Genomic DNA, 13,579 nt, shown 5'->3' with positions numbered 1-13,579 from the left:
CGAGTTTGCAACCAAATGAGCTCAAATGTTGAGAATATGATCAGGACCTGTTTTGAAATCGATTGAGTAGAGTGGAACAAAATTGATATTTTGAATCACCCTAATACATACTCAGAACGCAAAATTAAAAATTTACTAGATTTTGACCAATTTTGATAAAACAAGTTCCTTTTGATTTCAAATTAATCTAAGTTTTTTTTTTATTATAAATATGAAAAGTCCTGATATATTCTGATATTTCGAAATTTTGCCGAAATTCCGTAAACCGGTTCCGAGGTATCCGAATACGGTCAGGTCCATCCATCGGACCTTGGCATGATACCAACACGCTTGTGTATGAAAAATCATGCAGTTTTGATAGGTCAAACGGCACATTTAGGTGAATAAATGATAGGGTAGATTAGCCAGTTATGGCTATACGTTCCTATTATGATGTGTTGCAATTATAGCCTATGGTAATTCCATAGGCCATATTTGGGACACACCACAATATGAACATATAGCTATAACTGGTACACCTACCCTAGTGTCTCCATTGCTTGCATAAAAATCTGTTCCCATATTCGTTAACGTTAAACTAGATTAAGTAACTTAGTGGGCATCCTTTGCCTCACCTAACTCTACTATGAACATTTTTTGAACATGACCCAGACCACATAATACAACAACAACAAATCTAAAATCGCTTCCATTTTTTCCTCCTTCAGCCAAAACCGTGACATTGGAGCACAGAAGCTACCCCACCGCAGCAGTCACGTGGTACGCAACGGATCCCCAACCAGCACCACCAGCACCGTCGATACTACTGTCAACAGCACTATCCCAACGGCAGCAACGTCCAGCGCATCGCACCCGGATACCGCACCACCGCCGGCGGTCCCCATTCGGCAGCACTAGTACAAGCTATGACCACTAAGGTGGACGGCCCTGGTGGTCCTCGAAACAACGGCCACGAAATGGCACCGCTCAATACGCGAGCCCGCGGGGATGGCACCCATGGTGTCACCATCATGCTGTCCCCACCGGATCGAAACTCGGTCGGATCACGGGAGGGAGCCGGTCTCCCCGATGGCGATCCCGATCGGGCGGCCTGGTCTGGCAAGATGCAATTTTTCCTCAGTATTATCGGATACTCCGTCGGGTTGGGTAACATCTGGCGGTTTCCGTACCTGTGCCAGCAGAACGGTGGAGGTAAGTCATTATTCACTGCTATTCATTTTTTTTTTTCGAGTTTCCAATATGGGTTTGACACCGGATGGGATGTAGTTGAAGGAAAATCTTGGCAACGTTCCCCATCGCGATCGAACCATGCCACGCGGATAGAAGGAAACAACCCATTTTCTCAAGCCATCCGCCATCCGTAAGCGATGGGGGACAATTCCAAATAAGCAAGCAAATTTATTTAAGTCGAATTAATTGAAACTCACTTAATATATACCCATACACATACATACATAAACATCGTGTTTGTTGGCCCGGTGCCATCGAATATTCAATGGGAAAAAACCCCTCCAATTGGACCGGATGGGGGTCGGGGAAAATTCAGTAGAAAATCGAAATTTTCCACCCAAGCGGGCAGAATTTCGCCACAAACAGATTCCACCGCTTCCACAGTGCTTCTGGCTGGTTAGGGCTAATGGTCGGCAGGCTAGGTAACCGAGCCAAGTAGCATTTGGATACACGCGCGAAAATTGACGCTTTGATGGAAGCGAGGGTCGAGAAAGGAAGGAGATGGCGGAAATTGCTTTTAGATAAATGTATGCCGAAAATCGAATTAGGTGTTCCTGTCGTGCACCGGCGCTGGGTGGGATCGATGTAGCTGGTAAAGTAAAAAAAAAGTTGTGACAAATTGACAGGTTGTTGAGCCGTTCTGCGGTCGAAACCGAGGAATGGGAGATCCGCGAAAACTGTACCAAAGCGTAACGCCTAGTGTTTTGTAACAATTCGTTCCCGTTACTGTCACCTCATTTGACTGAACAGTGCAGTGACATTTGCTGTCGAAAAGATGATGAACAGGGGGAAATGAGTTTTTTGGCTTAGGAAAGTATGGAAAGAATGGTCCAATAACCGATAAACTAATAAATAAATAGATAGGGTACCGTATTTCACCGATTTCCAGATAGTTTGTCCATACATCCGGACACTTTTTAAAATTTAAGATCACATTCATTATGACATCTTATGGCATGTTTATACTCGATGGTCAAATTTGGGCGTGTGCTTGCTGCCAGGAAACTCATTCAAGCATAAAATGTCTACAATTATCGCACAGATATGCCGTCCCTCTAAACATATTTATATTTGCTCCACTTCTAAAGCATGCACTTATTCTACACATATGTATACTTCAAAAGTGGTTCCCCCGAATCGAACAACGAGCACAACTTGACCTAATTTTCATCAGCTTGGTCCGACAACCGTCGTCGTTCTAGACCGGTCCACACATACATCGAAATTTCGCTCAAAAAATGTCTCAATAAGCAGGAAAAGAACAATGGACCCGCATTTCTCCGAACTTGGCAGCTGCGGCCAGGCTCTAATGTAGGTTCTTGGTCAAGTTCAGCTCTGAAAAAGTTGAGCCTGGCGCCGACCGGGAGCCATGCGTCTCCATAGAAATCTACCGGGGTGTAGCTGGCGCGCAGTACCGACTAGATTCGAACCGGCTATAACCGAGAAAATCCAATCGATAGGACAACTAATAGATTTGCGATTGACTCTAATTGGAATTGATTGAAACTGATTCCCGGCCTTTCGTCGGAAGGTACTCTCACACGGTTGATTGAAGTGGCACTATCAGTTCGCGTTGACATTGATCAATGGACGGGTAGCAGCGCATATTATTGCTGGCAGGGGCATCTGTAACAAATTTCCTATTGTTATTAAAAGTAGTCGCGCACACCGGTCGGTACTCTACATTCCGTGCACTCGTGCAATATGCAAATAATTCAGATGTGAGTTATTACTGTCGTTTTTATGGTCCGTCCGTCTGCATTGGTCGGACCGACTGTCTATATGTAGAGACCGAGAGATAGCGTGTTCCCGGAGTAGGTATGAGTTTCTGTAGAAAATATGAAACCCAGCACTTTGCGGGCCAACCTTGGCTAGAAATGCGCAAGGTTGCGCTTTTCCAACCTGTGTTTGAATCTGAGGAAAAACGTAATAACGGTGTTATGGGATGTGATGTTTATGTGTACGGTGCAGGGGTTGTTACCACAGAAACCATCGAAGACTTATATTGCTCTATCCGTTCGTTAGTGTAATCTTCATGGACGTCGTATGTTTCACTTATAGCAACTTCGAAAGAGAAATTAAAGTTTGTGCTTTTCGTTATTTGTTTCGTTTTTATAAAGAAACTACATGCAATCTAATTTCGTCGTTTTTTTTCTTTCTTCAATTATCATGCATATTATTATTGCTATATTAGCTCAAAACTGGCTATGTTCTTTTTTTAGATTACACGAGCTTATGCTTGCTCTCGACTTAGTGTTCTTGGAAGCACTCAGAAAGTTATTGATTGAGTGCTTTCTTTACCAACCAGAGCCCTACGAAGTATAACGAGCGATAACTTGTCTGTTTTTCTCAATAGAATGGTGCTGAATATTCACAAAATTATTTTCGGGTTTGCATTCAGTGAGACTGGTTTTCATATTCTTTCAGTTTATCGCCTGATTCGTTCTACTACTGTCAGTTCTATTTTGTTAAAAAATTAACACTAGTTCAGCCAGCTTTTAGCACCCAGGAATAGCTATTTTACGGCATGCTTGAATGAATGAATCTACCTATAATTGATCCACTCGAAATCCGTTAAAATACTCTTTCTGCCAACACTCAAAAAATTTCAATTTTAATAAAAAAAACATTTAATTATGATAATTTTAAGTAATATTTCAAGTCGCTTTACCCTCTGGTTCAACTCAAGTGCCCTTAGAGGTTCATAGTGTTGAACTAGATTTAAATTTATACATAAATTTGTATAAATACAGATAGGACTCGATTATCGATAATTGACTGTGGACACTTCCATCACCGATTTCAAGCACACGACACTACCCCTTGGAATGTTAGTTTGAAGGGTCAGAAACAACCCCTACCAAAATTTGAAGCCATTTGGTTCAAATAAGGTGGTTCCCACAAGGGCTTGAAGTTTGTATGAGAAAAATCACCAAAATGTATGGGGGAATGAGACACTTTCACATGTTTGGTTCTAGGTGGTGCTGTCGGTATTCGATTTTATTGGTGTGACAAATTGAGAATTTTTGGACTATGGGGAACAACTTTGCAGAAGACCGGATGTCAATCCAAGATAACTGTTGATAGTTGACGCATTTTGTGCCAAATCGACAGCACGCCCTCAGATTTCAATTAAACTTTCTGGATGTGTGGAGACTATCATTTGAGAAGGGCAAAGCTTTTTTTGTCGGTTTTTGACGTAGAACTACTGCTTTGTCGACTATACTGGGGTACAGATCAAAAAATATGTGTGGTGAAATAGTGTTAGGTTTAACGCTTATAACTTTGTCATTTAGAGATGAAATTAAAATCCAAATACGCCAATCGATAGGATATTACTTAACAAATCTGCTGAAATGAATACTTTTCCAATTTTTAATCAAAAAACTTTTGAAAAATGCACAAATGATAATTTTATCCTTATTTTCATGAACTAAACTTTTCCCCCAAACCCAGTCATCATAAACTAACATCACATCATTCTGCTTGAACCTGAAAAGATATAAAACAGCGCTTTCCTGCCTCTGTTCATCACCACTTCGCACAGGGTGGCACTAGGTCATGCAGCAAGCATTTAAACATTTATGAACAGCCTCAAAAAAGACATGGATTTGCCGATCACTTTTTCAGCAGAATAATTTTGTTACACCACAAAATGTTCACACCGTTTTCAGCATTCGTTCAGGATCGTTTCGTTGCTACAGTTTCTAGTGCATGTGGTGTATCGAATAATCGATTTGTTTACATGCTATTTCCTTTGTACGTCGACATGTGAACATATGTTTTTCTCCATCGAATATTTACACGTGAGTCTAAAAACCAAAGCAACCCGCAAAACAAAAACCAAAATTTTCAAAACAATTGCTTAAGAGAAGACATACATGCGATGATATTATGTTGGTAAATTACCAACAACTGACTGTAAAACATATCTGGTACCTCTATATATGCAATTAGATTAACATCCAAAGTCCAGTCCAGGGGGCGACCCCGGCTTAGTGGTTAACATCCATACCTCTCACGCCAAAGTCACGAGTTCTAATCTCACCCCCGTACAAGTCACGAATGACCCAAGAGTGTTAAAGTGACTATAATAATTAAAAAAAAAATTCAAAGTCCATCCTTTTTTTTCCATATTCTGCACAAAAGATACGTTCTGCCCCGCCCCATTCATAATAATAAGTATAATAGACAAAAATGCATGACAAACATCAATTTTCCGTGGTCTACGTCATAAAGCGGTCGTGTCTAGGACACTTCTCATTCTTATTCGCATTTCAAGCTTACTGCTTAGTGCATATTAGCTTATTGCGTGCTCTCAACTTAGTGTTCTAAATGCTCATCCTCATTTATTGATTGAGAGCTCTCGATGCCAATACCAATGCATGAATTCGTATATTGTGTAGCAAGCAAGATTATCAACTCAATGCCCAAGGAAGTCGAGAAAATTTCCAACCCAAAAGATTCCCTAGACCGGACCGGGAATCAAACCCGCCGCCTCCGGCTTGGTAATACCTTGCATTTACTGACTAGGCTATGAGACCCCGTCTAGGACACAACTCTTTAATTTGTTTTCAAAAAAATATGATGAAAAAATGACAAATCCTACAAAAAAGTGTTGTTTGGGTGACTTTTAAGAAATTGTCCAAGTTTTTCTGAAAAAAAATCCATTTGAGATATACACAGATTTTTTTAAAAGTCGTTTAAAAAAGAATGGCCATTGGTGATTTGGAAGAAATTTTGTGTCAAGATAGTTAATAATATTTACTACCAACCGTACATACATCGCGAGTTAAGCACTTTTAAGCAAAAACAGGTTTTCCAACAAAAACTTTTTCATGCCTGATCTGAAATTGTTTTTAACGCTTTTTTTTTTTTCATACAAAACTAAACTAGTGAAGGTCATAATCATCTCATAATCCAATGAAGCTCAATTTGTGACTCAATTTGTAGACCTTGTCAAAAAATATTATTCCTTTATTCATTTGTCTACTACTGAGGCAAAATCTGATAATATGTGAGAGAAAAAAGAGGCAGCCCTAAGTTTGCACCTTTAGAATTGATAAAACGATCCATAAAATATTGAAAAACGTTCCATTAAAAACATCCAAATGATCCATAAAACATCGGAGAAAATCCCTAAAAAAGTGTGGATGATCCATAAAAAATATCAATATTATCAATATTTTATGTGAAATTTAGCAACACAATTGTAAAAATGTACCACTAAATTTCTAAATAATGAGCATTGGAATTGTACGAATTACCCATAAACATATTGCAATTCATCCATAAAACATTCAGCAATGAACCTTAAACTAAAGAAAGTGATCCATAAAAAATCAAGTTTGCACACTTAAAAAAATAGGCATGATCCATAAATTAGACGTATATTATTCATGTTTAGGACACTATTTTTTTAAATTTTGATCCACAAACCTTGAAAAATTGCTCCACTGCTTATCTACTTAGATTTACTGTCCTGCCCGTGTATTTAAGGTAGATGTGCGAAGCGATGGGCAAGCGTCTAGAATTAGCTTCCAAAAGAAGATTCTATAATAATATTCTTAAGACGTTTCCTATGGAAGCTTCATTTAGAAGCTTTTTAAGAAGCTTATTCTAGACGCTCGCCCATCGTTCTGCTCTTCTGACAAAAAAAAACACGGGCAGAACAGTAAATCTGAGTAGCTACGCAGTAATGTAGCAATTTTCCAAGGTTTATTGATCAAATTAAAAAACATATGTATATAGACCGAGATATAGACTATAATTGGAACACACCAAAATAAGCACGTCTACCAACAACTGGAACACCTACCCTAGGTATGATCCATAAAATAAACATTTTTTTTTCATTTTTTCTTAAGAAGATTATTATAGAAGCTTCTTTTGGAAGCTAATTCTAGACGCTTGACCATCGCTCCGCACATCTACCTAAAAACACGGCAGGACAGTAAATCTAAGTAGTTAAGCAGTAATGGAGCAATTTTTCATGGTTTATGGATCATAATTAATAATACAGAGTCCAAAACGTGAATAATATACGTCTAATTTATGGATCATCGCTGTTCGGAATATCGGGATAACCCTGTACCGCCAAACCCAGTGACAACCCTGTGGGAGATTCAGAGAGCTACGGTAACGGTCGCTGTCAGAAATGATAGGTCGGAGTATGAACGAGAAAAAAAGAGCAAAAGAAGATACAATTCCAAACCATCTAAAAAACGTTTAACAGCTAAATTATTTTAATTGCCTAAATTTGTTAATATACCTATCGTTTAATTAAATTATAGTTATTTGTAGTGAACTAGCTACCAACAATCAATACGAAACTAACGATTTTAAATTGGCTCACTACTTGACTTGCCTATTGGTCCCAAGCAAATCGATTAACGTACCCCATGCTAGTCAAAATTCTAGTACTACACAATGTTTGTTTTGATTCGCTATGAAAGTTTGACAGGTAAAATGAGGGGTTCGTGTTTTATAAGAGTGCATCGATAAGCTTGGGACCGAAGATAGTACCAGAGCTTAGCCAAAAAGTTGAGCACATTTCTTCGGGACCTTCTGGTCTTAAAGTTACCTCTATGTAGCTACTGAAGTAGGTTAGTTGGAGGTGGAATGCGTGCAAATATTGAATTTAATAACCCTATATTTGCTTAATCTAGATACTACAGTTTGATCCTAAAATCTGGTAACCTACAATTTGTTCCTAAACGCTATATACATGATTTACCCTAAGTAACTAGTAAGTAGCTCATTCTACATCGTTTGCGTGCTTAACTAAAATAATAATTGAATCCCTAAATGCTAAATCTAGCCAAATCTTTGTTGAAAGAGTGACGGAAGATAACTCTCGGTTTGAAAATCTCCCGCTCAGCCTCCTATCGCTTTTCATGGAGGAAGGAGGAATTTCTCTTCCTCCAACTGGTCTAGGGATTCTTCCAGGCTGACCACATTGGTACTTCCTTTTCCAGATTCGGTTGCGGCATCACTCCTCACTCTATTATTTCTGCTAGGTTGTTTATTTGAGACAGACTTCTTGGTTCCTTTTGCCACCTTAAAAGCATTAAGATTGGTTTTGATTTTATATTAGTTTAATAAAACCTATTTCAGCTTCAAACTGTCCAAAACGAGACTGCTCTGAGGAGGTTGCTTTCATTAATACGAACATGGCTATATTTTTAAGTGCGCAAACATGATTTTCTATGGATCACTTTCTTTAGTTTAAGGTTCACTGCTGAATGTATTATGGATCAATTGCAATATGTTTATGGGTAATTCGTACAATTTCAATGCTCATTCCTTAGAAATTTAGCGGTACATTTTTACAATTGTGTTGCTAAATTTTACATTAAATATGGATCATATTGATATTTTTTATGGATCATTCACACTTTTTTATGGATTTTCTCCGAAGTTTTATGGAACATTTGGATGTTTTTTATGGATCGTTTTCCAATATTTTATGGATCATTTATTGGTTTTTATGTTCAAAAGTATGTTTGCCGAAAAAAGACAAGATTTTTCATATTGCATTTATTTATATATTTTCAATCTAATACAAAACACAATATGACGTGTTAAACCTATTTTCATACATGGGTCATTCCAGCTCAAGTGGGTACACCACCTGTGGTCGATGTCACCGATTTGAGCCAAATTTGCCAAAACGCTTATTTTTGGCATTCGGAACAAACGCCTTTTTTATTTTGCTCTGGAGTGCCTCGATCCCTCTCGGCTACAACCCTGGATTTTTTAGATTTAAAAAAAAATCATCTTTCAGAAGAGATTACTCCACAACTAAATAAGCTCAACGGCGCCGGTGGTGTAGTGGTAAGCGTTATAACCTCTCACCCCAGCAGGCTTGGGTCCAATCCCAGTCGGCGCCGCCGGGATGTTCTGAGGCGTAACATCTCTGATCACGCCTTCCTTCGGATGGGAAGTAAAGCCGTTGGTCCCCGGTTCATGAGTTGATGGGTCGATAGGTAGGGTCCAGGTGTGTGGGAGCTGCCTTCCTGGCGCGTTGGTAGCATTGATGCTCAGCACAGAAAACAAGATCGACCCTCCGTTACTCGCGCTGTTGTACTTTGTACAACACACATGAGTTTTCCATTGCCATTTTGTTACCAATCGATCTGAAACCAACGAGTATTCCCTAAAACTTGTTTTGATCGAAACAAGCCAAACTTTGATTACCGTAAACACCTAAAAAATGTGGATAATGGGCAAAATGTAAATGGAAACTGCGTAAACTGTGACCACGTGGGATTTGACTTCATTGATTGCAACATGGAATATATCGAGATCCTGACCAGATAGAAAGTTAGTGAACTATTTACTGTTCACCAGTAAAACAGCTTTGATTTCCTAAAGAACTTTACCGAAGACAGTAATTTTCTAGCTGTTCGGGATCTCGAGCTGTAGCATATATCAGGATTGCACGTGTATACTAGCGCAGCGCAGTGAGAAAATTCTGAACTACTGTCCACCAGCCAAAAGGCCTTGGCTCCCTGAACAACTTTTCCGAAGACAGTAACATTCTATTTGGTCAGGATGTCGTGATATTTTATATGCGAGAATTTCGCATGTATACTAACGCCACGTAGTGTGAAAATACTGAACTATTGTGCACCAAGCAATAGGCATTGACCTCATGAACAACTTTTTTAAGGACAGTAAATTTCTACCTGTTCACAATCTCGAGCTATAGCATACGCGAGAATTGTACACGTTTACTAGCGCCACGTGGTGAGAAAATTCTGGGCTACTGTCCACCAGCCAAAAAGTCTTGACCCCCTGAACAAGTTTGCCGAAAACAGTAACTTTCTATCTGCTCAGGATTTCGAGCTATTGTATATGCGAGAATTGCATGTGTATACTAGCACCGAGTAGTGAGAAAATTCTGAACAACTGTCCACCAACGAAAAGATCTTGACTTCCTGAACAACTTTACCAAAGACATTTACTGTCTATGTGGTCAGGATCTAGTGATGTATCACATGCAAGAACTTAACATGTATACGAGTACTACCTAGTGAGAAAATTCTGAACTACTGTTCATCAGTAAAAAGGCTATGATCTCCTGAACAGCTTTGCCTAAGACAGTAACTTTCTATCTGGTCAGGATCTCGAGATATTTTATATGAGAATTTCACATGTGTACTAGCGCCGCGTAGTGAGAAAATTCTGAACTACTGTCCACCAGCCAAAAATTTTTGACTCTCTGAACAAGTTTGCCGAAGACAGTAACTTTCTATCTGCTCAGGATCTCGAGGTATTTTAGATGAGAATTTCACGTGTAAACTATTTATATTTTGAACTATTGGAATCCAAGAAATATGCTTTGATCTCTAGAACAACTTTGTCGACGACAGTAACTTTCTATCTGGTCATGATCTCGAGATATATCACATGCGATAATTTCACATGTATTCTAGCGCTACGTAGTGAGAAAATTCTGAACTACTCTCCAGTAACTTTCTATCTGGTCAGGATCTCGATATATTCAATGTTGTAACCAATTAAGTTAAATCCCACGTAGTACGGACCTTTTCCATGAGAGTTTGCAAAAAAATGCCATTCTGCTTTTAATCCAGCTTTGACTGAAATCTACACAGACTAGTAAAGTTTTTTTATCGCGAATTTTAGACAAATCTATCGATTGTTTTATAAAATTTATCATTTCGGAGATGAACTGCAACTGTATCGTGAGATATAATAAGACATCTTATAATAAATTCCAAATGTTTGTATTGTTGCTTCGTTAGTCGCGAACCTTGCTGTATACCCAACCCTTTTATCCAACATGTTGGAAATTTTTAATTTTTCTCAGAAGTCAGAACGAAAAACATACAACGCTGAATGTTTAATATGTCGTGTAAAAAAAGTACAAATTTTCAAGAAAAAATATGCCATGCAATAGTGCCTATGATCCCGACCTAATAAAAAAAACGTGAAAATCGATTATAATCAATGTTTTCAAATATACAACCCCGATTAAAGTCCATATTCATATTTTTCCTCAAAACTATATTTTATAAACATTTGACCATTTGATCCAAAAAAAATCGGACCAGTGGTTCAAACGTTAAGATTTTTTAAAGATTAACAATTGTGAAAGTTGTTGATTTTTCGGACCACTCTAACACGCAAGGGACCCCCTAATAGCAAAATAAAAAGAAGGGTCTAATATTTTTCAATAAGGGAACACTATTATCAATTGTTACCAAATTCTACGATTCACTCTAACTTTTTCTATGGAATTGCAGCATATTTACAGAAAATCTGCTCGATTGGATGAAGGAGAGCTGAGAAAAAACGCTGGGTGAATGGCATCACCTACTATGCTCTTTGGCGGATTCCTGTACTTGAAATTTTAACCAAAGGAAAAGTTCAGCTTGTTATTCTGAAACATGATCGAATTCCACTCGAGTCATAATGGTTCGAAATAATCATCGAAATCTGCACATAATATAAGAAAATAAAAATGTCTCACCAACGATGACCGCGACAAAGTCCACCATCCGACAATGTTGCAATTTGATCGATAAAACATCTGACATTGGTGTTTCAACAGCTGACGGAAGCGAACATCGCTCGGTTTGTGATCGTTTTGCTCGTGTGTCACACATATCCATACCTAGTACATCACATATAGGTAAATTATAATGCCAGAGTGCCCCAGATCCACATCGCTTGCCATAAATTCATTCGTCTGCATGCAACCATCCATGTGCATTTGTAACTTCTGTTCTGTGATGCGCAATTTTATTAGCATCAAGCTTTTCCCGCGGCGCGTTTCTATGCAATCAAATTCACTCGTATGTGCAGTCTCTATTCATGCAGTGCACTATGGGTGAAAATGGGGTCAAAATTGCTCAAAATTCAATATCTTAAACGGACGCTCAAATTCCGACTATGAGCATTGACTTTTCCGAAGGGAAAATTTCTAGGGAGTCGATTGCGCTTCAAACGCTGCAGAGCCTTAGAAACATATTTTGAGCCATTTCTCCCTATTTTAACCAGTTTTAGGAAGAAAATGTTTTTTGCAAGCTTTATTTTTCATAAAACATGTGTTGCCATTTGAGCTCTACTCCAAATTTTTCTAATAGGGAAATGGATGTAAATGCCCATAATTTGGGCCAAACATAAATTCAGCAATTGACTAAAATGACGCGTTCATCTAGATAAAATGGACAAATAGCAGATTTTTAGCGATGGGCCCAATCTTAGTTCCATAAGCCAACATTAGAGCCATTTCCCCTATATGAGCTCCTTAAAATAAGAAAAAAAATCAAATTGTAGCAAATTTTACCCCAAAATACCATAGAATTCCTAGAATGGTTTTGCTTTTTTTCTTATTGACGTATGTATGTTTGTAAGGTAGCCACCATCCCTTCGAAGATCTTGTCTTGTATGCAGCTCCACTTATTTTTTTTGTTGATTACTTTATTTGTACAGGCTCAATCGAATAAACTTTACAGAGCCAAGTTACATTATAAATGTCTTAAATCTAAAATTAAAGGATTTGACCGATTACTCGCAGTCTTCTCGAGGTTAGTGGATGACAATTGTTTGGATCGGGAGAGGGAAAAGGAAGCTCCACTTAATAGCAAAATCAATTTGAGCTACCGATCTGAATTCACAATATCGCTGTATGAAGAGCCAAAAACGGAGGGATGGACCCGTAAGCAGAGGCACTTACGCGAAATCCACGGGAATTTAAGAATCTCCTTCCAACGATACGATACAACAAATCGGATAACGCAATTCGCAATACTTATTAAGCTTCCTACAGGATGGTTTGTTAAGAAGGGTAAAATTTTGCTTTTTTATTTCTCTTTTCTTATCGATACGGTTGAGAACTATTTCGGTCTAATCGCCCATTTTGGGCCTATCGAGCAGAAAACAACAGATAAATCCATGATTTCAGATTTAACAGGTAAATTATGCGTGTGGTACGATACTTTAGCTAATAAGCTACCGCACGAAGTCAATGAGAACGCGTGATATGAAGGTTTGCACCCATAATTCCCAAAAACAAAAGAAGTGCTCCGACCGAATCAATTTTCAACTTCATCCGATAGGCCGAATTGAATTCATTGGCGTTTCAATTGCGTTTCAATGCGTTAGGCCGAGTTAAGAATCCGTAGGCCGAGTTTGGCGTCAAGAAGCAGTGTTAGACTTTTGACAATATCTCAACGATTGGTTTCTCTTTATCAAATCTAAATTCAAATAAATTTGGAAGTCATCAGTAATAATAACATTCCGTTTGGTGCTAAACTGCGCTAGATTAAGAAAGACTAAATGCGAGTTGTGCTTAATAGGTCGGAAATGGGATAGTTAA

The 13,579-nt window shown here is 38.5% G+C and overlaps 1 protein-coding gene across 13 annotated transcripts in view; it reads left to right on the top strand.

The window, feature by feature from the left end:
- The window catches only part of LOC135714435 (sodium-dependent neutral amino acid transporter B(0)AT3), a 128,737-nt gene that overhangs the window by 47,428 nt on the left and 67,730 nt on the right, over positions 1 to 13,579 (top strand). For all 13 annotated transcript variants that reach the window (XR_010518823.1, XR_010518824.1, XR_010518827.1 and 10 more), the window contains exon 3: positions 708 to 1,191. Coding sequence is in view for 3 of the 13 variants with exons in the window: in XM_065237810.1 (XP_065093882.1) it covers positions 906 to 1,191 (286 nt within the window). In the remaining 10 variants the exon portion in view is untranslated. The remainder of the gene's footprint in view (positions 1 to 707; positions 1,192 to 13,579) is intronic.

The sequence above is a fragment of the Ochlerotatus camptorhynchus genome, unplaced genomic scaffold, assembly GCF_037179485.1.
Source record: "Ochlerotatus camptorhynchus isolate MF236.1 unplaced genomic scaffold, CSIRO-AGI_Acam_v1.1 ptg000646l, whole genome shotgun sequence".
Lineage (NCBI taxonomy): Eukaryota > Metazoa > Arthropoda > Insecta > Diptera > Culicidae > Ochlerotatus > Ochlerotatus camptorhynchus.
This window is presented reverse-complemented; position numbering and strand designations above follow the sequence as displayed.